General features: G+C 32.9%; 2 protein-coding genes across 3 annotated transcripts; both read right to left on the bottom strand.

Moving 5' to 3' along the window:
- Nucleotides 1-374: 374 nt before the first annotated feature.
- On the bottom strand, nt 375-2015 carry LOC120280248 (13-hydroxylupanine O-tigloyltransferase-like). Its single transcript, XM_039287024.1, has 2 exons — nt 1564-2015; nt 375-1487 (listed from the first exon to the last, which is right to left on the bottom strand). Exons 1-2 carry the CDS (start codon nt 2008-2010, stop codon nt 564-566), a joined length of 1371 nt encoding a protein of 456 aa, XP_039142958.1. The 5' UTR covers nt 2011-2015; the 3' UTR covers nt 375-563.
- Nucleotides 2016-11586: 9571 nt separating this feature from the next.
- LOC120280109 (13-hydroxylupanine O-tigloyltransferase-like) lies at nt 11587-15802 on the bottom strand. Of its 2 annotated transcripts, XR_005542251.1 has the most exons (3): nt 15308-15802; nt 14243-15232; nt 11587-11886 (listed from the first exon to the last, which is right to left on the bottom strand). XR_005542251.1 is itself a non-coding variant. In XM_039286846.1 (2 exons), exons 1-2 carry the CDS (start codon nt 15752-15754, stop codon nt 14309-14311), a joined length of 1371 nt encoding a protein of 456 aa, XP_039142780.1. In that variant the 5' UTR covers nt 15755-15801; the 3' UTR covers nt 13969-14308. The 2 variants fall into 2 exon arrangements, 1 of the variants encoding a protein (XP_039142780.1); XM_039286846.1 differs by lacking the exon at nt 11587-11886 and having other exon boundaries at nt 13969-15232; nt 15308-15801.
- Between the last annotated feature and the right edge of the window lie 9867 nt (nt 15803-25669).

Below are 25669 nucleotides of genomic sequence, written 5' to 3'. Positions count from 1 at the left end.
GCTGTCAAGCTCATAATTTGTTGCTTAATATCTTTTCAGATCAAGAGTAGAGTTGAGTGGCTGATAGCTTAGCAGGGATCGTTAGGCAATCGTCGAGTATTAGCATGTAATAAGTCCCATTTTTTGTGGGCTTATGTTTTCTTTGAATAAGTTCATTTTTGTAATCCACTAAGTTTGATTCTTTGTCTGCTTTTGGATCGGGGTTTTGGCGCATGAGGCTCTTGGTTCGGCCTTGAGGTGTCTCGGCCGTTTGTCGACGTATCGAGTCCATAAAGCTGGGTTCAGGGCATGACACAAAATGACCCAATCATATATATATTTTTTTTTCTAATAGCTTTAATATCATTAAAAAAAAACACAGATATTTGGTTCAATTAAGCTTCACAGCGTAAAAACATCACAAACTTAAAATAAATAAATATTATGATCCTAGCTAGCTCCCTCAGTTTTCACTAATCTCATAGTTAAAATATTCGTTTTAAAAAGATCAGAGATTGAACTTTATGCCTGAACTTGCTCCACGCCTGTGCACGGCCTTCCCGAATTAATACTTGTAACCAAATCTAGAGAGAGGATGTGAAGGCATAAGAGCTATCAATCTGACGACGCACCTCCTTTTGAAATACATCCACAGCCTGAGGAGGCAATGAGACAATGGCAAGCAAACCCTCCAACCCATCCTCCTCTCTTTTATACCTCACCAATGGTGCCACCATCAAGCCAGGCACATCCCCTACACCTGCCCTTGCAAACCCACCATACAAACATTGTCCCCATCCCATGTCCACTTTATCAAACCTCAGCTTACTTAGATCCGACACAGCAAACGCCACCTTGTTACAGAACCCAGACCTGCCATTCATCTCAATGAAGTCTATGGCCGAAGTCCGGTACTCTTTGTGATCTACTACTTTGCTTTTCAACTCTGATATCAACCCCACTGCAAAGCTCAACGGCTGAGACACAAGCCGCTTGGCATGGATAATGGTGCATGGGGTGATCAAGGCCACACCGTAATAGCCAACAGGTAGGACAGGTGTGTGGCTCCTTCTTGTGTCTATTGGGAATACAAGCCTTGTTTCACAATCTAAGGCTAGAAAACATGCCCATGCTCGCCAGAGCAACGCTGTTATCACTTCAAAGGTTGTAGTTTTGGGTTTGTTGACCTTGGATTTGAGTGCAAATACATCATGTCCAGTTAAAAAGATGGAGGTTTGTGTTAGTTTCTGTGTTCTCATGAGTTTGGATGTGTCATGTTTGGAGTTTATGTTTAGATGGTACTCTGTGTGGGGGAATAACGGACAAGGAGTGGAGTTTGGGACGAGTAGTTCACGAGACCAAACTGGTGGTTGGGTTGGACAAGACCGGTTGGGTTCACGAACCAATTCAGAGAGATATTTGATGAATTGAAAAGCACCATATGCATCACATATGCAGTGATTTACTCTGTATGCTAGCACAAATCCTCCGCATTTCAACCTTGTCACCTGATTAATATTTAAAAATCTCAGTAACTGTGAATTACAACGTAAGAGCTATATATTAACTATATGATACGCTTACTTGCATGCACAGCAATGGAGAGTCAGTAACAAAGGCACCACCCTTAACATCATCAACTAAGAACTCACTTAAATATGGGGATGGTGGCCGGAGCCCTCCAGCCACCATCTTCAACTGCTCCAAAGTCACATCAGCTTCAACATCTCGGAAGACAACACCTTCAGCACAACAATCCACAACAAGCTTCCCATTCTCACCATGCCTTAGCCGGCCAGCGAGTGGGTAGTAATGCACCAAAGCCTTAGACAAAGCTCTCCGGATCACTGCTGCAGGGTCACACAGTTCACCTTCATGCCTTGAGTTATAGTAATGAATGAAAGGCATGTGATGGCGAAAGAAGATAAGGTCATCTAAGTTTGATAAGTATTTGAATTCCACCGGAGTTGGAGAATCCGGCAAGATGAGCTCTGCTTCTCCAATCATTACTGGAAATCTTAACTTGGCCATATATGTTTGAATGTGTTCTCTTGTTACTATAAGGATTTACAACCGCGGAGTACTATGGATAGATATAACGTCATTTTCTATGTTGTTTTGAAAGAAGGATTAATTTATTATTATAATTATTATTATTTAATTGGTCTACATGAATTCATCAGAGAGTATCTGGTTGGATCAAGCTTAGCCAATAACGTGTATGGTGATGAAATGTCGCACGTGAAAGGGCAGGTGACATAAGCATTATTGACGTAACTTTCATGTTTCTTCAATGCAAGAGACGTTCATGTCTTTCCGATTTGTTTTCAGCCATGAGTTCTTTTTTCTCATGTGTTTTTTGTTTTTGTGGTTCTGGCCGAGAAAAGATCTCATCGTTTTGGGTTGTTTTTATGTAAAAGATCTTTTGTTTGGTTTAGGAAAAAATTTATTTTTTTTTTAATTTAATTTTCAATAGTAACAGAGACAAGCGACTGATGGTTGAGTGGCATTGTGACAATAAAGTGATGGGTAAAACACTGTGTCAAATTACTATAGCATTGTGTAATGTGTTGTTGTAGTATTGTTAATTTATCATTATTTCATGGATTTAAGTATTGTTTATAGTGTTGTTGAAATAAGTCCAAATGCTGAATTTTTTTTTTTTTTAGAGTTGTATGACAGGTATTTATTAGGTTAGTTAAGTTTTTGAAAATTCTCTCGGGTTAATAAATTTTTAAGTAATTATTAAACCATTGTACATGTTTATCTTTTGATAACATTTAATGGGGTGGTACCTGTTATCTTTATTTAAATAATAATAATAATAATAATAACAACATAAGTCTTTATTGAATATAAGTGATCTAATATAACTAAGATTGTGTTTGAATGAAAATAATAAATAGAATAGGAATCATTATCAATAGTAATTTATATATACCCATGTTTCATTGCACAACTTTTACAATGATAATGAAATTGGTAAGAAATAAATAGTGATAATGTAGAGAAATTTTTTTTCTACTAAGAAATCGAGGGGAATGACACTGTTTAGGGAGGAATGAATAATATTGCTTTTGAAATGACATATTTGCCCATTGAATATTTAATTAAATAAAATTTATAAAATTAAATAATTAATTATAATGATTAAATTAAATAATAATTAAAATAAAAAATAGTATATATAATTACAATAATAAAAGTAAAAATGAAATTTTTACCCATAAAAAATATTTAATTAAGTAAAATTATTAAAATTACACTTTTGCCTCTATATATTTAGTTAAATAAAAATTATTGATTAAAATTACTAATTATAATAATTAAAGTGTGGTAACACTTTCTCTTATTGAGATTTAATTATATAAAAATAACTTATTTAAATCAATAATGAAAATAATTAAAATGAGATATTTAATTTGAATATTTAATTATCTTAATTATTTTAATAATAACATTTAAAATATTTTCTAAATAAAAATTTTATTTATCATAAATTATATGTAATTAGATTTATGCGTATCATGGGTATAAAAGTAATTTTTTCATGCTCCCCTCTTTTTTTTCCATTTCTAATAAATATTTATCCAATCAAAAATAATTTTCATTTCCATTTATATTCACACAATGTCATTTCCGCTTTTATCTCATTCTCATCCTATTTCCATTCTGCGAACCAAACACAACCTATGTGTTTTGATATTATTATCAAACACTCCGGTAGATGTTATGGAACTATAAGAGTTGATGGAGGATCTTGATATAGAACAAATCACATGCATTGCAGAGGAAAAAGGATCAACACATACACACACACACACACACATATATATATATATATATATATATATATATATATATATATATATATATATATATATATATATATATATATATATATATATATATATATACATATTTCAGAAGTTTGTTGAATTCAGCTCATACATATTTTCTTGTTTACGTATATATGTTCCTATTTTTTAGCTGCATTATTTTTAAAGACAAATTCAAAAAAACAAAAGCGGTTTTGGTTTTAATATAAAAGACAATTTCTTTTTCATTTGGTTATCAACCCACCATTTATATCTTCAGTTTTAGCTACTCTTCCAACATATTGAATGTTAATCTTATTAGTTTTCCCTTTAATATAGTATGAGCGTTTAATAAAATCCACTTGTACGTTTTTAGGCCGACCAGATATTGGACCAAAAGATTAGGAAAAATTTGTAAGTCTCACAAATAGTGCATTAGGAATATTTGATCCTCAACATTTCAATTACATACCATTAAAGCAAGTGACAGTTAAAAAATTAGTTAAAATGAAGAATGCTGCTACTTGCTAGTAATATGTGATCCAATCCATCTACTATGGCAGGATCTTCCTCAACCTCTCTCTATAGTAAAAATCTTGGTTTTTTCTTTGTGTCTTCTAGAATTTTATATGCCTTATACATGCTTTGAGATCTTGCCTTGCTGGGCCTTGTCCTGCGCGCCCAATAATTTATGTTTATGCTTTTGTCCAAAATACACACAATTTTTTAACATGTGACCAAAGACAAAGAGTGCCCAAGTTGTGAAAAAAATGTTTTGGGTGGAATCATACTATAATCATTTTTTATTTTGAATATTGAACTTCAATTGTATAATTTTAGTTACTCCTGTTTAATTTGTGTTCATCTAGAAGTTACAAAATTGATTCTGGAGAGAATTTGATGGCATATATGCCAAATTTGCCATGCCAACACCAGTTCACGAGTCATCTACATACATAGATATGTCTCACATCAAGGAGAACCATATATATGGTCATTCTTATTGATTAGTTTGTCGGGTTGACAAAATATGTACTGTGTTAAGAAGAGTGACCATGTGGCCTTCTTTTATGCCATGTCATGTCCGTGAATTAAGATGGTGCAATGATATAGGGATGTCAATACGCCCCGGCCTTGACTGGGAATCCGAATCTCCCCGCCCCGTGGGGGCCGGGTCGGGGAATTTTTTTGGGGATTGGGGCCGGGTCCGGGTCCGGAGCCCGTCGGGGTCGTGGCCGGGGTCGGGGAATATCCTCCATCAATAATAAAACTAATAAAAACTAAAACTAAGGCCCCGTTTGGATGACGGAATAAGATAGAGGGTAATGGAAAAGAGAGGGGAAAGGACAAAAGGAATGGAAAGGGAGGGATGGAAATAGTAGTGATTACTTTGTTTGGATGTAGGTAATAAAGAAGGTAGTTTATTGGGAATGAGAAAAATAAAAGAGAGAAAACTAATGAAATTACTTTTATGCCCTTAACACAACAAAAATATATTTATTAACTATTTATAAGAAATGTTAAATGTTATTGTTAGATTTATTTATTAACACTAATTATTTAAATAAATTAAATCATTACAATTAAATATTTGATTTAATAAATATATTTATTTATGTCATATTTAAAACAAAATCATTACTCATTTCATTTAATTGTAAGTAAATTTTAAATATTTCAATTTAACTGGGTTTAATTAATTATTTAAATCAAAATAATATTTATTTTATGCAATATTGTAATTATTATTATTACAATATTGCATAAAAACAATGGAGAAACCAATGTGGGAAACTTGAAAAAAGAATGGAGGGCAGTATGGTCTTTTCATGAGGGGGGAATGGCCATTACCCCCAATATTGGAGGTAATGGCTATTACCTTGGTGGGAGGAATTCAATTACTTTACAGGGGGTAATCATTCAACCTTTATGGTTACCCAAACATGGGTATCCATCAGGGTCAGTAATCATCCCCCTTTGTAAAGGAATGATTACGGTCATCCAAACGGGGCCTAATGTCTATTTAAATTTATTTCATCGCTAGGGCATTATAGCAAAGATAATAAAATAAAAAAACGACAACTACAAAAATTAATAAAATAATTTAAAATAATTTTCACTTTCATATTGTTTAATTATTTAATTAATTTTAATATAATAATTTAAATAATAAGAAATAAAAAAAATAGTGGGAGAGGTTAATAACCCCGCCATCGGTTACTATCTCCCATTATTATTTAATTATTTTATTAATTTTAATATAAAAAATTAAATAAGAAATAAAAAAATATATAGTGGGAGAGGTTAATAATCTTGGCATCGTGGTTATATTGGGGTTAGTAACCCCAATGCCGGCGTTATATCTCCCATTAAAAAAATATATTATTTAATTATATAGTTGGAGCGGTTGATAGTAACCCCGATGCCAGGGTTACTATCTCCCATTAAACCAAATATATTATTTAAAATTATTTTCACTCTCATAATAATAATACTATTCAAAATATTAATAAAATAATTTAAAATAAGTTTTAATAATTAACAATAATAATTATAATTTAAAATAACATTTTATATTTAAATAACAATTTTTAAAAAAAAATTGTCTTAAAAAGATCAAAATCAAAATTGTAACTCTCATAATAATAAAAATTGTCAAGTAGAGTTGTTGAATTTTCATTGAGTTATGGAAAATTTATAATATAATATAAAATTTATATTAAATAATAATAATATTTTAATTTATTAATCGGGGCGGGGAATCCCCCAAACCAAAAAATCCCCACAGGGACGGGGACGGGGAAAAAATATTCCTGTTTTCGGGTTCGGGGCCTGGGTCGAGAATGGGAGTGAAAAATCGGGGCCGGGGCCGGGGAATGTGTCCCCCTGTGAATCCCTGATGAGTATAATTTGCACTTAATATATAGACATTCTTTAACTCATAATGAATTAAATTTGAATTATTTTAAACCAATTTTACTCCTAATTTTAGTATTATTGCATTGTAGGAAAGAAAGAGAATGATTCAAAGGAAGAACATGTAAAGGCACAAGATTGGAGAAAGAAGAGCAAAGTTTCAACAAAAGGGAACAAGCAAAACAGAAAATCTAGCGCCTAGGCGCTAGCATGCAGCGCTTAGGCGCTACAACATTAAGAGGTGCAAAACAGAAACTATAGCGCCTAGGCGCTACCCCGATTTTTATGTTATAAAAGAGGATAGGGTTGAGACGAAAAGGAGGAGAGGAATTTCGGAGATCAAGAGACTGGGAGCAAAGATTCGGCGCAGATTCATTGCCAGGCTTTAGTTTTTAGTTTTTCTTTGTTCATTTGATTATGAACCTTATTAATATGTCGAACTTTGCAATTATTATGTTCTAAATACTTTTTCTAGGGCTACGATGTAGCCAGACTATGAAACCCTAGATTCATCTTTGTTTAATTTAATTGATGCTTGTTTCAAGACTATGTTGGATATTTTAATCTATGCTTAATGCTTGTGATTGCTTGATCACCAATTGCATGATTATTAATTTGATTTGAGACCGAGAGGTGATAATTGAATTAGGTCTTGGTTGAAATATTGTACAATCATCATAAGATAGAGATATTTATGAGGTTGTATGCATCATTATAAATTTCTAGAGCTTAATGAGTTCCATAGGTTCACAGTTATCTCAGAGATGATGTTAACTTATCTAGTGGAATATGCTATTGATGCTTGAGAAAGATCAATATATAATTTAGGGAAATTTGATGACAACATAAGAAACAAACATTGATTGATTGAATTAGATGATCTAGTTGGAATTAGTCTAGGTGAACTTGGAAACCCTAGAATCTCTTGACATTGATTTCTCCTTATCTCTATATCTCTCTCTAGTCCTTGAATTAGATTTTCTAAATTAAACTTCTTCAATTTCATTAATCAAGTAGAATTAGGGTTAGTAATTTTGGTAATTAATAAGCTCAATCCTCGTGGGAACGATACTCTCTTATCATTATATTACTTGTTTGCGATAGCGTATACTTGCGTTATATAAATATAATCAACAATCCCCACCCTGTTGACATCCCTATGCAATGAATTGGTATTAACATAGTAAATCAAGCGTAAATACAATTAAATTTTTCCCAAAATCCCTTCGGTACTCTCCCGGTGAACACGAATTAAAATTGAGTGACCAAAATTATACAAATTGAAGTTTGATGCTCAAATTAAAAAATGACCATATTATAGTATCCACTCAAAATATTTTCCCACGCAAATCCTTTGATATTTAATCTTTTTAATAAAATAATTATTAAAATTTATTTAAAAATAAAGTTTAGACTATTTAAAATATAAATTCAATAACAAATTAAATTGGAGTTTTGATAAAAAAAATTAATTGTACTAAATTTTACAAGTTTAAATTAAAACAGACAAATAAATTGTTTAACTTTATTTTAAATAATTATAAATAAAATATTTATTTATTTATTTATTTTACATAATTCGGCCGACCTAGTCCTAAAACATTATAAGCTAGGCTTGGCCCATTCTTTTAAACAAAGTGTGTTTTTGTTTGTACAAGTTATGAAAATAGGACTTAATGTCATTGTCCAAATCCTTCTATTTTTTGAGTGGGCCTCTAGGCTTGTATGGGTAAAAGCCTGTCCCTTTGATAGATCTATAGGCACCTCTACTTCTTTTTTTGAGTGATATTTGATAAATAGTATGGCAACTTGGGATATTTTGATTGAGCTATTCCTTGGTGCTATCTTCCCAAATATCTCTATTTGTGGGTTACACCTTGCTCTCGCTTCCAACACCTCTCTTCTCTGCAATATACCTTTCTTTAATGTCGATAAATTGCATGAAAATTGTCATTTTTTTTCCATTTGGTTGACTTTAAAATAATAAATTTTGGCAGAAATAAAAATTTCTCAATTTGATTTTTCTATTGTTCCCTCAACAATTGAGGTTTTAAACACAAATAATATTTGCATTTTCGAAGTCACTTGTTCACTCAACATTAAAAATTTTATTGACTTGTATAAAATTACACAATTTTAACCTTAGCTAATCAAATGAAGTTTAGCCAAATTAATGAAGGGATGCAATGATTCCATGACCATAACATGGGTAATTTGTTTTGGTACTACATAAATAGTGGACTATTCATTATCCTAGCGTTTTTACATTAATAGCATATTTTGAATATATATTCAACTTCCCGGCTATCCCACTTTAATAGTCAAGATTTTTTTTTCAGACAAACAACCCAGATAATTTTGAAAATATAGAATTTCTTTATTTAAGATAATTTTTTAGGATATTTAATTATACAATAATAGTTTGCTTTCCTCCTAATTCAATTATCATTGGAAATAATCACATGTTACTTATTAAGAAAAATTATGAGGAAGATGATAATATTAAAACTTGAATAGGTTTTCAATGGATGGAGCTTCACACCTGCCTTATGTGCTACAACAAATGGATAATCTTCATTAGCTAATTTTCTTAGAATTTTTCACAACTGAAATCTATGACATTGGTAAAAAGGGGCATTGGGCTGGCTTGCAGGAACAGCTCCAGCAAAATTAGAGAGTTCAGAAACTGGTGTTCCCTTTGCGACTTCATCTCTCTCGACTGAAAGACCCAGTTAACAACTCAATTTCCAACAACTAAAGAACAGATTGAAACAACAGATAATCAAAACAAAAACAAAAATCAAACCTTTGCAACGAGTTGAAGTAGCCTGTTTGGAGGGGCATCAGTGTCATTGTAGCCGAAGCCACCACGCTCGCAGCCTAAAACAAGATTGACCACATAAATTAACATGATATGATTAATTTGAAGCCAAAAAAAAAAAGAAAGAGAATATCAAGAGACAAGAGGAATGCCTGATTGAGATTGTAATCATGATGAGCAACGATCAAAGTGTTGACCTGCCGAATTAGCTTCCCTTCCTGAAGGATTGGCTCCAAATTTGCATCCATTGATGAGAATCATGAGTTTCAAACTTCAAAGGTAAGAATTCAATCCCTTTCAAAACCACTGCTAATATCATGCTAGAAAGAATTCCTTTTCTTGGTTATTGGATTAACTAGTCATAATTTTGACAATTGGGAACAGGTAAGACAAGTATATAAAAGCAAAAGAATTAGTGTCTTATCACACGCCAATTAGTATACAAAAATTCAATCACATCTTAAATATACTAACAGATAATAGAAAATATTACACATCATTTGTTACAAATGGTTAGATGAATTTCAAATCAAACTTGCAGTTAAGAATCAGTGTCCCACAACTGAATCAGGAGTAATCTACTCCACTCCGCAGCTCGGATTGTCCTGTGACTCCAGTCGGATTTCTTAGCTTTCCCAGCTGCCTTACCTTGTTTATTTTTTTCTTTCTTATATTTACTTTTCCTGAGCTCTACACTTCTTGTGAGAACTCTTAGCTCTGTAAAAATCAGTGTCTTATCATATACCAGTTAGTATACAAGAATTCAGTCACAAGTCTTAAATATTGTTTTCAGTGTTTGATTAATATTACCTAAAACAAATATTCCATGTATCCACAAAGGTGATGAATTCCTAACTCATCCAAAGCACGCATAAATGGTGATTGGCATTTTATATTTTTCATTTTATTCTCAATAAAATTTTATCACGTTGTATTCATTTTATTATCAAATGAAACCCAATTTGAAATTAATTCAACTTTAAGCCCTATCCCTAACATTTGCAAGTTGCAACTATTGCTCCCTCATGTAATTAAAACAAAGAGGCAGATCTCACTCAACTTAATTTTCTAGATTGCTACATATATACCAATAGTCATCCGAGGTGGTTGTAATAATTCATTTAGCAACCAGAAATAAGAGTAGCTACAACGATCTCCATCCATGGCTAAGACATCTTGTGAGTTATGAGATTGATTATTCTAATCAATGAATTGTCAACAAAAAAAAAATAATGAAAGATATAAAAAATTAAAATGATAAAAAAAATCAGTGGAGCACATTAATGAAATCTCGTAAACAACTAGAACCGTAGAAAATAAAAATAATAAATAATAATATGAGCCCCGGTTGAGGAAAAAAATATATTTTTTTAAATATCATTGTATTTTAATCCCAAGTTAAATAATAATATCATTGATTAATTTAAACCTAATTAGTTTTCAATTTACTTGTTGAGTTTCCAACCATTTTTAGTTTTTGTTTCTCATACATTAACCACAAGAACATCAGAAGTTTAACCAAATGAGAGGAGATGGTCTTAACCATGAGTATGAGTGAAAAAGAGTGCAACTCAATTTATAATGAAAAACATCACAAAATGGCATGACACCTCCAATTATATATTTTTTTTTCTAATAGCTTTAATATCATTTTAAAAAAACACATATATTTGGTTCAATTAAGCTTCACAGCTTAAAAACATCACAAACTTAAAATAAATAAATATTATGAGCCTAGTTACCTTCCTCAGTTTTCACTAATCTCATAGTTTATTGATACAGGTTCTCTTAAAGTATTCATTTTAAAAAGATCCGAGATTGAACTTCATATCCATAGAAGATGAAAAAACATATGTTTACTGAACTTGCTCCACGCCTGTGTTGGAATAGAACAAAAACAAAGATTCAACTCACTGAATTGGCCTTGAAGCTCTTGACCTGCAGAGATTGGAACCCTTGCTACTTGAGTTGAAGCTTCCTTCAATGAAGCAAATCTGCAGGAAAACTAGAGATCCACACAAGAACTCCAATTGCTTAATTGAGAGAAAAGAGAAGACGAAGGAGATGAAGGAGAAGAGAAGAAGTTTCCATTGATTTCATGATTAAGAGTAACAATGAAAAGAGAGCTTTATATAGCTTCTCTCTGATTGTACAAAGCTGATGATTCAGTTATAACAACTTGTGCTGATGTGGCATAATGTAACGGTTTAGATGCCCATGTGAGTTGCACGTGGGAATGAAATGAGAAGGCTTTCAAACAGAACAAGATCTCTTCTTTCTTTACTTCAGTAAAAACTGTGAATTACTTCTTCATTCTTCTCCTCTTTTTATTTGTTTTGAAATAAGCTTAATGTCTTCAACATCATCATCTCCAACAACCCCCCTCAAGTTGGAGGGTTTGTTAATTTAAGACACTCCCAACTTGGACAAAATTTTGTGATGATGAGGGCCAGACAAAGCTTTGGTAAATATATCTGCTAACTGTTGCTAACTTGGAACATAATGCAAAGATATTAAACCTGCCCGTAATTACTCACGAACAAAATGGCAATCCAATTCAATATGTTTAGTTCTTTCATGATATCATTTGGGTTTTTTTAGCTATGTGGATTGCAGCTTGACTGTCGCATTTCAAAGGAACTAGAGCAATGGAAGATACAGTCAATTTATTGAGTAATCTTGTGAGCCAAGAGAGTTCTGCACAGACTCTTCTCATTGATCTATATTCAAACCTGCGAAGAGAGTGCTATAGTTGTTTACTTTTTTTGGATTTCCGGGGATATGGGTGAATCTCCCAACATAACAAAAAAACCCACTCACTAGGTGTCTTGTTTGAGGACAAGATGCCCAATCGAGTCACAAAAAGGCTTGAAGTCGAGTAGAAGAAGTAGAATTCATCAAAATACCTTGATCAGGTTTGGACTTCAAATATTGTAATACATGTACTGTTGCTTCCATGTGTGCTTTGCACGGTGAAGACATGAATTGGCTTAAATGTTGAACAGAATAGGCCAAATCTGGTCTAGTATTTGTTAAGTAGTTCAGTTTTCCTATTAGTCTTCTGTATGTTGTAGGATCAGATAAAAGATCTCCCATATTAGGCTTCAATTTCAGTCCTAGAATTAATGGGCTTGAAACTGTTGAAAGAGAAGTGCAACAGTATGGTGATATCTTGGATATTGAATGCATTAACAAGTGACATTTCTGAAACTGTGGTGTATATGAAGACAGCTAGTGATGTATGGCTTGATTTGGAGGAAAGATACAGTCAATCTAATGGGCCTCAATTTTATCAAATGCAAAAGGAGTTGAGCCAGATCAGTCAAGGTTCTAGTTCTATTATCACCTATTATAACAGGGTTAAGAAGATTTGGGAAGAAATCCAATCTCTTGATGGTTTACCCTATTGCACATGCCCTTGCACATGTGGTCAGAAGCAAGAACAAAGGAAATTGGAGGAAAAACACAGGTTGATGCAACTACTGATGGGTCTGAATGAAAGTTATTCTACTGTAAAAAGCCATATTCTTCTGATGAAGCCTTTGCCTACCGTTAGAGAAGTTTACTCTTTGCTAATTCAGGAGGAAAGACAGGGAAATTTCTTCTGGGATGCAGTTTACCACAAATGTTGTCTCACTGAACGCAGGAATGCCAAGATATACAGCAAATCTTCTTAACCCTGTTATAATAGGTGATAATAGAATTAGAACCTTGACTGATCTAGCTCAACTCTTTTTGCATTTGATAAAATTGAGGCCCATTAGATTGACCGTATCTTTCCTCCAAATCAAGACATACATCACTAGCTGTCTTCATATACACCACATTTTCAGAAATGTCACTTGTTAATGCATTCAATATCCAAGATATCACCATACTGTTGCACTTCTCCCAGCTTTCTAAATCTAGTGAATCAAGCTCCGGTTTCTTACAAGAACCAGTCACAAAACCTATTTTACTCTTGGCAGATAAAGCCAGCTCCATGGCTCTCATACAAGAACCAAATCCATTGCCATCAAAGGGCTTGGAAACCAATAGCATTCCAGGACTATCAGATGATTGCAAAGACAAAGCATGTGATGAAGTTCTTCCAAGAGAACTTCCAGCCATGATATCAATCAACAATCAGAAATTCAAACAACCACTCAAGAAATGGCAGAAAAGAACTTCAAGAGCACAAGATCTTGATGAAATCAATCACAAACCCGAAGAGGAATACGAACCAGCTCTGATACCATGTTGGAATAGAACAAAAACAAAGATTCAACTCACTGAATTGGCCTTGAAGCTCTTGACCTGCAAAGATTGGAACCCTTGCTACTTGAGTTGAAGCTTCCTTCAATGAAGCAAATCTGCAGGAAAACTAGAGATCCACACAAGAACTCCAATTGCTTAATTGAGAGAAAAGAGAAGACGAAGGAGAAGAGAAGAAGTTTCCATTGATTTCATGATTAAGAGTAACAATGAAAAGAAAGCTTTATATAGCTTCTCTCTGATTGTACAAAGCTGATGATTAAGTTATAAGTTATATCAACTTGTGCTGATGTGGCATAATGTAACGGTTTAGATGCCCATGTGAGTTGCACGTGGGAATAAAATGAGAAGGCTTTGAAACAGAATAAGATTTCTTCTTTCTTTGCTTCAGTAAAAACTGTGAATTACTTCTTCATTCTTCTCCTCTTTTTATTTGTTTTGAAATAAGCTTAATGCCTTCAACATCATCATCTCCAACAGCCTGTGCACGGCCTTCCCGAATTAATACTTGTAACCAAATCTAGAGAGAGGATGTGAAGGCATAAGAGCTATCAATCTCACGACGCACCTCCTTTTGAAACACATCCACAGCCTGAGGAGGCAATGAGACAATGGCAAGCAAACCCTCCAACCCATCCTCCTCTCTTTTATACCTCACCAATGGTGCCACCATCAAGCCAGGCACATCCCCTACACCTGCCCTTGCAAACCCACCATACAAACATTGTCCCCATCCCATGTCCACTTTATCAAACCTCAGCTTACTTAGATCCGACACAGCAAACGCCACCTTGTTACAGAACCTAGACCTTCCATTCATCTCAATGAAGTCTATGGCCGAAGACCGGTACTCTTTGTGATCTTGTACTTTGCTTTTCAACTCTGATATCAGCCCCACTGCAAAGCTCAACGGCTGAGACACAAGCTGCTTGGCATGGATAATGGTGCATGGGGTGATCAAGGCCACACCGTAATAGCCAACAGGTAGGACAGGTGTGTGGCTCCTTCTTGTGTCTATTGGGAATACAAGCCTTGTTTCACAATCTAAGGCTAGAAAACATGCCCATGCACGCCAGAGCAACGCTGTTATCACTTCAAAGGTTGTGGTTTTGGGTTTGTTGATCTTGGATTTGAGTGCAAATACATCATGTCCAGTTAAAAAGATTGAGGTTTGTGTTAGTTTCTGTGTTCTCATGAGTTTGGATGTGTCATGTTTGGAGTTTATGTTTAGATGGTACTCTGTGTGGGGGAATAACGGACAAGGAGTGGAGTTTGGGACGAGTAGTTCACGAGACCAAACTGGTGGTTGGGTTGGACTAGACCGGTTGGGTTCACGAACCAATTCAGAGAGATATTTGATGAATTGAAAAGCACCATATGCATCACATATGCAGTGATTTACTCTGTATGCTAGCACAAATCCTCCGCATTTCAACCTTGTCACCTGATTAATATTTAAAATCTCAGTAACTGTGAATTACAACGTAAGAGCTATATATTAACTATATGATACACTTACTTGCATGCACAGCAATGGAGAGTCAGTAATAAAGGCACCACCCTTAACATCATCAACTAAGAACTCACTTAAATATGGGGATGGTGGCCGGAGCCCTCCAGCCACCATCTTCAACTGCTCCAAAGTCACATCAGCTTCAACATCTCGGAAGACAACACCTTCAGCACAACAATCCACAACAAGCTTCCCATTCTCACCATGCCTTAGCCGGCCAGCGAGTGGGTAGTAATGCACCAAAGCCTTAGACAAAGCTCTCCGGATCACTGCTGCAGGGTCACACAGTTCACCTTCATGCCTTGAGTTATAGTAATGAATGAAAGGCATGTGATGGCGAAAGAAGATAAGGTCATCTAAGTTTGATAAGTATTTGAATTCCACCGGAGTTGGAGAATCCGGCAAGATGAGCTCTGCTTCTCCAATCACTACTGGAAATCTTAACTTGGCCATATATGTTTGAATGTGTTCTCTTGTTACTTTAGGGATTGACAACCTCGGACTATGGATAGATATAACGTCATTTTCTATGTTGTTTTGAAAGAAGGATTAATTTATTATTATAATTATTATTATTTAATTGGTCTACATGAATTCATCAGAGAGTATCTGGTTGGATCAAGCTTAGCCAATAACGTGTATGGTGATGAAATGTGGCACGTGAAAGGGCAGGTGACATAAGCATCATTGACGTAACTTTCATGTTTCTTCAATGCAAGAGACGTTCATGTCTTTCCGATTTGGTTTTCAGCCATGAGTTCTTTTTTCTCATGTGTTTTTTGTTTTTGTGGTTCTGGCCGAGAAAAAGATCTCATCGTTTTTGGGTTTTTATGTAAAAGATCTTTTGTTTGGTTTAGGAAAAAATTTATTTTTTTTTTAATTTAATTTTCAATAGTAACAGAGACAAGCGACTGATGGTTGAGTGGCATTGTGACAATAAAGTGATGGGTAAAGCACATAGCATTGTGTAATGTGTTGTTGTAGTATTGTTAATTTATCATTATTTCATGGATTTAAGTATTGTTTATAGTGTTGTTGAAATAAGTCCAAATGCTGAATTTTTTTTTTTAGAGTTGTATGACAGGTATTTATTAGGTTAGTTAAGTTTTTGAAAATTCTCTCGGGTTAATAAATTTTTAAGTAATCATTAAACCATTGTACATGTTTATCTTTTGATAACATTTAATGGGGTGGTACCTGTTACCTTTATTTAAATAATAATAATAATAATAATAACAACAGAAGTCTTTATTGAATATAAGTGATCTAATATAACTAAGATTGTGTTTGAATGAAAATAATAAATAGAATAGGAATCATTATCAATAGTAATTTATATATACCCAAGTTTCATTGCACAACTTTTACAATGAGAATGAAATTGGTAAGAAATAAATAATGATAATGTAAAGGAATTTTTTTTTCTGCTAAAAAATTGAGGGGAATGATACTGTTTAGGGAGGAATGAATAATATTGCTTTTGAAATGACATATTTGCCCATTGAATATTTAATTAAATAAAATTTATAAAATTAAATAATTAATTATAATGATTAAATTAAATAATAATTAAAATAAAAATAGTATATATAATTACAATAATAAAAGTAAAAATGAAATTTTTACCCATAAAAAATATTTAATTAAGTAAAATAATTAAAATTACACTTTTGCCTCTATATATTTAGTTAAATAAAAATTATTGATTAAAATTACTAATTATAATAATTAAAGTGTGGTAACACTTTCTCTTATTGAGATTTAATTATATAAAAATAACTTATTTAAATCAATAATGAAAATAATTAAAACTAAAAATAATTAAAATGAGATATTTAATTTGAATATTTAATTATCATAATTATTTTAATAATAACATTTAAAATATTTTCTAAATAAAAATTTTATATATCATAAATTATATGTAATTAGATTTATGCGTATCATGGGTATAAAAGTAATTTTTTCATACTCCCCTCTTTTTTTCCATTTCTAATAAATATTTATCCAATCAAAAATAATTTTCATTTCCATTTATATTCACACAATGTCATTTCTGCTTTCATCTCATGCTCATCCTATTTTCATTCTGCGAACCAAACACAACCTATGTGTTTTGATATTATTATCAAACACTCCGGTACATGTTATGGAACTATAAGAGTTGATGGAGGATCTTGATATAGAACAAATCACATGCATTGCAGAGGAAAAAGGATCAACACATGCACACACATATATATATATACATATTTCAGAAGTTTGTTGAATTCAGCTCATACATATTTTCTTGTTTACTTATATGTTCCTATTTTTTAGCTGCATTATTTTTAAAGACAAATTCAAAAACAAAGCGGTTTGGTTTAATATAAAAGACAATTTCTTTTTCATTTGGTTATCAACCCACCATTTATATCTTCAGTTTTAGCTACTCTTCCAACATATTGAATGTTAATCTTATTAGTTTCCCCTTTAATATAGTATGAGCGTTTAATAAAATCCACTTGTACGTTTTTAGGCCGACCAGATATTGGACCAAAAGATTAGGAAAAATTTGTAAGTCTCACAAATAGTGCATTAGGAATATTTGATCCTCAACATTTCAATTACATACCATTAAAGCAAGTGACAGTTAAAAAATTAGTTAAAATGAAGAATGCTGCTACTTGCTAGTAATATGTGATCCAATTCATCTACTATGGCAGGATCTTCCTCAACCTCTCTCTATAGTAAAAATCTTGGTTTTTTTTTTGTGTCTTCTAGAATTTTATATGCCTTATACATGCTTTGAGAATTGAGATCTTGCCTTGCTGGGCCTTGTCCTGCGCGCCCAATAATTTATGTTTATGCTTTTGTCCAAAATACACACAATTTTTTAACATGTGACCAAAGACAAAGAGTGCCCAAGTTGTGAAAAAAAATTTTGGGTGGAATCGTACTATAATTATTTTTTATTTTGAATATTGAACTTCAATCGTATAATTTTAGTTACTCATGTTTAATTTGTGTTCATCTAGAAGTTACAAAATTGATTCTAGAGAGAATTTGATGGCATATATGCCAAATTTGCCATGCCAACACCAGTTCACGAGTCATCTACATACATAGATATGTCTCACATCAAGGAGAACCACATATATGGTCATTCTTATTGATTAGTTTGTCGGGTTGACAAGATATGTACTGTGTTAAGAAGAGTGACCATGTGGCCTTCTTTTATGCCATGTCATGTCCGTGAATTAAGATGGTGCAATGATATAGGGATGTCAATACGCCCCGGCCTCGACTGGGAATCCGAATCTCCCCGCCCCGTGGGGGCCGGGGTCGGGGAATTTTTTTGGGGATTGGGGCCGGGTTCGGGTCCGGGCCCGGAGCCCGTCGGGGTCGTGGCCGGGGTCGGGGAATATCCTCCATCAATAATAAAACTAATAAAAACTAAAACTAATGTCTATTTAAATTTATTTCATCGCTAGGGCATTATAGCAAAGATAATAAAATAAAAAAACGACAACTAAAAAAATTAATAAAATAATTTAAAATAATTTTCACTTTCATATTATTTAATCATTTAATTAATTTTAATATAATAATTTAAATAATAAGAAATAAAAAAATAGTGGGAGAGGTTGATAACCCCGCCATCGGTTACTATCTCCCATTATTATTTAATTATTTTATTAATTTTAATATAAAAAATTAAATAAGAAATAAAAAAATATATAGTGGGAGAGGTTAATAATCTTGGCATCGTGGTTATATTGGGGTTAGTAACCCCAATGCCGGCGTTATATCTCCCATTAAAAAAATATATTATTTAATTATATAGTTGGAGCGATTGATAGTAACCCCGATGCCAGGGTTACTATCTCCCATTAAACCAAATATATTATTTAAAATTATTTTCACTCTCATAATAATAATATTTAAAATATTAATAAAATAATTTAAAATAAGTTTTAATAATTAACAATAATAATTATAATTTAAAATAATATTTTATATTTAAATAATAATTTTTTTTAAAAAAATTGTCTTAAAAAGATCAAAATCAAAATTGTCACTCTCATAATAATAAAAATTGTCAAGTAGCGTTGTTGAATTTTCATTGAGTTATGGAAAATTTATAATATAATATAAAATTTATATTAAATAATAATAATATTTTAATTTATTAATCGGGGCGGGGAATCCCCAAACCAAAAAATCCCCACGGGGACGGGGACGGGGAAAAAATATTCATGTTTTCGGGTTCGGGGCCTGGGTCGAGGATGGGAGTGGAAAATCAGGGCCGGGGCCGGGGAATGTGCCCCCCTGTGAATCCCCACCCTGTTGACATCCCTATGCAATGAATTGGTATTAACATAGTAAATCAAGCTTAAATACAATTAAATTCTCCCTGAAATCCCTTCGGTACTCTCCCGGTGAAGACAAATTAAAATTGAGTGACCAAAATTATACAAATTGAAGTTCGATGCTCAAATTAAAAAATGACCATATTATAGTACCCACTCAAAATATTTTCCCACGCAAATCCTTTGATATTTAATCTTTTTAATAAAATAATTATTAAAATTTATTTAAAAATAAAGTTTAGACTATTTAAAATATAAATTCAATAACAAATTAAATTGGAGTTTTGATAAAAAAAATTAATTGTACTAAATTTTACAAGTTTAAATTAAAACAGACAAATAAATTGTTTAACTTTATTTTAAATAATTATAAATAACATATTTATTTATTTTAAATAATTCGGCCGACCTAGTCCTAAAACATTATAAGCTAGGCTTGGCCCATTCTTTTAAACAAAGTGTGTTTTTGTTTGTACAAGTTATGAAAACAGGGCTTAATGTCATTGTCCAAATCCTTCTATTTTTTGAGTGGGCCTTTAGGCTTGTATGGGTATAAGCCTGTCCCTTTGATAGATCTATAGGCACCTCTACTTCTGTTTTTTGAGTGATATTTGATAAATAATAGAGCAACTTGGGATATTTTGATTGAGCTATTCCTTGGTGCTATCTTCCCAAATATCTTTATTTGCGGGTTACACCTTGCTCTCGCTTCCAATACCTCTCTTCTCTGCAATATACCTTTCTTTAATCTCGATAAATTGCATGAAAATTGTCAAATTTTTTTTTCCATTTGGTTGACTTTAAAATAATAAATTTTGGCAGAAATAAAAATTTCTCAATTTGATTTTTCTATTGTTCCCTCAACAATTGAGGTTTTAAACACAAATAATATTTGCATTTTCGAAGTCACTTGTTCACTCAACATTAAAAATTTTATTGGCTTGTATAAAATTACAAAATTTTAACCTTAGCTAATCAAATGAAGTTTAGCCAAATTAATGAAGGGATGCAATGATTCCATGACCATAACATGGGTATTTTGTTTTAGTACTACATAAATAGTAGACTATTCATTATCCTAACGCTTTTACATTAATAGCATATTTTGAATATATATTCAACTTCCCGGCTATCCCACTTTAATAGTCAAGATTTTTGTCATACAAACAACCCAGATAATCTTGAAAATATAGAATTTTTTTTATTTAAGATAATTTTTTAGGATATTTAATTATACAATAATAGTTTGCTTTCCTCCTAATATGATTATCATTGGAAATAATCACATGTTACTTATTAAGAAAAATTATAAGGAAGATGATAATATTAAAACTTGAATAGGTTTTCAATGGATGGAGCTTCACACCTGCCTTATGTGCTACAACAAATGGATAATCTTCATTAACTAATTTTCTTAGAATTTTTCACACCTGAAATCTATGACATTGGTAAAAAGGGGCATTGGGCTGGCTTGCAGGAACAGCTCTAGCAAAATTAGAGAGTTCAGAAACTGGTGTTCCCTTTGCGACTTCATCTCTCTCGACTGAAAGACCCAGTTAACAACTCAATTTCCAACAACTAAAGAACAGATTGAAACAACAGATAATCAAAACAAAAACAAAAATCAAACCTTTGCAACGAGTTGAAGTAGCCTGTTTGGAGGGGCATCAGTGTCATTGTAGCCGAAGCCACCACGCTCGCAGCCTAAAACAAGATTGACCACATAAATTAACATGATATGATTAATTTGAAGCCAAAAAAAAAAAGAAAGAGAATATCAAGAGACAAGAGGAATGCCTGATTGAGATTGTAATCATGATGAGCAACGATCAAAGTGTTGACCTGCCGAATTAGCTTCCCTTCCTGAAGGATTGGCTCCAAATTGCATCCATTGATAAGAATCATGAGTTTCAAACTTCAAAGGTAAGAATTCAATTTTTTTTTTTCCTTTCAAAACCACTGCTAATATCACGCTAGAAAGAATTCCTTTTCTTGGTTATTGGATTAACTAGTCATAATTTTGACAATTATGAACAGGTAAGACAAGTATATAAAAGCAAAAGAATTAGTGTCTTATCACACGCCAATTAGTATACAAAAATTCAATCACATCTTAAATATACTAACAGATAATAGAAAATATTACACATCATTTGTTACAAATGGTTAGATGAATTTCAAATCAAACTTGCAGTTAAGAATCAGTGTCTTATCATATACCAGTTAGTATACAAGAATTCAGTCACAAGTCTTAAATATTGTTTTCAGTGTTTGCTTAATTTTACATAAAACAAATATTCCATGTATCAACAAAGGTAATGAATTCCTAACTCATCCAAAGCACGCATAAATGGTGATTGGCATTTTATATTTTTCATTTTATTCTCAATAAAATTTTATCACGTTGTATTCATTTTATTATCAAATGAAACCCAATTTGAAATTAATTCAACTTTAAGCCCTATCCCTAACATTTGCAAGTTGCAACTATTGCTCCCTCATGTAATTAAAACAAAGAGGCAGATCTCACTCAACTTAATTTTCTAGATTGCTACATATATACCAATAGTCATCCGAGGTGGTTGTAATAATTCATTTAGCAACCAGAAATAAGAATAGCTTCTAGCGATCTCCATCCATGGCTAAGACATCTTGTGAGTTATGAGATTGATTATTCTAATCAATGAATTGTCAACAAAAAAAAAAATAATGAAAGATATAAAAAATTAAAATGATAAAAAATCGGGTGGAGCACATTAATGAAATCTAGTAAACAACTAGAACCGTAGAAAAATAAAAAAATAATAAATAATAATATGAGCCCCGGTTGAGGAAAAAAATATATTTTTTTTAAATATCATTGTATTTTAATCCCAAGTTAAATAATAATATCATTGATTAATTTAAACCTAATTAGTTTTCAATTTACTTGTTGAGTTTCCAACCATTTTTAGTTTTTGTTTCTCATACATTAACCACAAGAACATCAGAAGTTTAACCAAATGAGAGGAGATGGTCTTAACCATGAGTATGAGTGAAAAAGAGTGCAACTCAATTTATAATGAAAAACATCACAAAATGGCATGACACCTCCAATTATATATTTTTTTTCTAATAGCTTTAATATCATTTTAAAAAAACACATATATTTGGTTCAAATAAGCTTCACAGCTTAAAAACATCACAAACTTAAAATAAATAAATATTATGAGCCTAGTTACCTTCCTCAGTTTTCACTAATCTCATAGTTTATTGATACAGGTTCTCTTAAAGTATTCATTTTAAAAAGATCCGAGATTGAACTTCATATCCATAGAAGATGAAAAAACATATGTTTACTGAACTTGCTCCACTCTGTGTTGGAATAGAACAAAAAAACAAAGATTCAACTCATCGAATTGGCCTTGAAGCTCTTGACTGCAGAGATTGGAACCCTTGCTACTTGAGTTGAAGCTTCCTTCAATGAAACAAATCTGCAGGAAAACTAGAGATCCACACAAGAACTCCAATTGCTTAATTGAGAGAAAAAGAGAGACGAAGGAGATGAAGGAGAAGAGAAGAAGTTTCCATTGATTTCATGATTAAGAGTAACAATGAAAAGAGAGCTTTATATAGCTTCTCTCACGATTGTACAAAAGTCGATGATTCGATTATAACAACTTGTCTTGATGTGGCATAATGTAGCGGTTTAGATGCCCATGTGAGTTGCACGTGGGAATGAAATGAGAAGGCTTTCAAAGCAGAACAAGATCTCTTCTTTCTTTACTTGATGAAAAAGCGTGAATTACTTCTTCATTCTTCTCCTCTTTTTATTTGTTTTGAAATAAGCTTAATGTCTTCAACATCATCATCTCCAACAACCCCCCTCAAGTTGGAGGGTTTGTTAATTTAAGACACTCCCAACTTGGACAAAATTTTGTGATGATGAGGGCCAGACAAAGCTTTGGTAAATATATCTGCTAACTGTTGCTAACTTGGAACATAATGCAAAGATATTAAACCTGCCCGTAATTACTCACGAACAAAATGGCAATCCAATTCAATATGTTTAGTTCTTTCATGATATACTGGGTTTTTAGCTATGTGGATTGCAGCTTGACTGTCGCATTTCAAAGGAACTAGAGCAATGGAAGATACAGTCAATTTCATTGAGTAATCTTGTGAGCCAAGAGAGTTCTGCACAGACTCTTCTCATTGATCTATATTCAGCTTCTGCTGAAGAGAGTGCTATAGTTGTTTACTTTTTGGATTTCCAGGATATGGGTGAATCTCCCAACATAACAAAAAACCCACTCACTAGGTGTCTTGTTTGAGGACAAGATGCCCAATCAGAGTCACAAAAGGCTTGAAGCTGAGTAGAAGAAGTAGAATTCATCAAAATACCTTGATCAGGTTTGGACTTCAAATATTGTAATACATGTACTGTTGCTTCCATGTGTGCTTTGCACGGTGAAGACATGAATTGGCTTAAATGTTGAACAGAATAGGCCAAATCTGGTCTAGTATTTGTTAAGTAGTTCAGTTTTCCTATTAGTCTTCTGTATGTTGTAGGATCAGATAAAAGATCTCCCATATTAGGCTTCAATTTCAGTCCTAGAATTAATGGGCTTGAAACTGTTGAAAGAGAAGTGCAACAGTATGGTGATATCTTGGATATTGAATGCATTAACAAGTGACATTTACAAAGCTGTGGTGTATATGAAGGCGACTAGTGATGTATGAGCTTGATTTGGAGGAAAGATACGGTCAATCTAATGGGCCTCAATTTTATCAAATGCAAAAGGAGTTGAGCCAGATCAGTCAAGGTTCTAGTTCTATTATCACCTATTATAACAGGGTTAAGAAGATTTGGGAAGAAATCCAATCTCTTGATGGTTTACCCTATTGCACATGCCCTTGCACATGTGGTCGGGAAGCAAGAACAAAGGAAATTGGAGGAAAAAAACACGAGGTTGATGCAACTCATCGATGGAGTGCGAATGAAAGTTATTCTACTGTAAAAAGCCATATTCTTCTGATGAAGCCTTTTGCCTACCGTTAGAGAAGTTTACTCTTTGCTAATTCGGGGAGGAAAGGCAGGAAATTTCTTACGGGATGCGAGTTTTACCACAAATGTTGTCTCACTCGAGCAGGGAATGCCAAGATATACTGACAAATCTTCTTAACCTCGTTATAATAGGTGATAATAGAATTAGAACCTTGACTGATCTAGCTCAACTCTTTTTGCATTTGATAAAATTGAGGCCCATTAGATTGATCAGTATCTTTCCTCCAAATCAAGACATACATCACTAGCTGTCTTCATATACACCACATTTTCAGAAATGTCACTTGTTAATGCATTCAATATCCAAGATATCACCATCTTTGTTGCACTTCTCCCAGACTTTCTAAATCTAGTGAATCAAGCTCCGGGTTTCTTACAAGAACCGAGTCCACAAAAACCTATTTTACTCTTGGCGGATAAAAGCTGACTCCATGGCTCTCATACAAGAACCAAATCCATTGCCATCAAAAGGGCTTGGAAACCAATAGCATTCCAGGACTATCGGATGATTGCAAAAGACAAAGCATGTGATGAAGTTCTTCCAAGAGAACTTCGACCATGATATCAATCAACAATCAGAAATTCAAACAACCACTCAAGAAATGGCAGAAAAGAACTTCAAGAGCACAAGATCTTGATGAAATCAATCACAAACCCGAAGAGGAATACTGAACCAGCTCGATACCATGTTGGAATAGAACAAAAACAAAGATTCAACTCACTGAATTGGCCTTGAAGCTCTTGACCTGCAAAGATTGGAACCCTTGCTACTTGAGTTGAAGCTTCCTTCAATGAAGCAAATCTGCAGGAAAACTAGAGATCCACACAAGAACTCCAATTGCTTAATTGAGAGAAAAGAGAAGACGAAGGAGAAGAGAAGAAGTTTCCATTGATTTCATGATTAAGAGTAACAATGAAAAGAAAGCTTTATATAGCTTCTCTCTGATTGTACAAAGCTGATGATTAAGT

The sequence above is a fragment of the Dioscorea cayenensis genome, chromosome 17 (assembly GCF_009730915.1).
Source record: "Dioscorea cayenensis subsp. rotundata cultivar TDr96_F1 chromosome 17, TDr96_F1_v2_PseudoChromosome.rev07_lg8_w22 25.fasta, whole genome shotgun sequence".
NCBI classification, from domain to species: Eukaryota; Viridiplantae; Streptophyta; class Magnoliopsida; order Dioscoreales; family Dioscoreaceae; genus Dioscorea; species Dioscorea cayenensis.
Note: the sequence above shows the minus strand (reverse complement) of the source record. Positions and strands in the feature narration are given on the sequence as shown.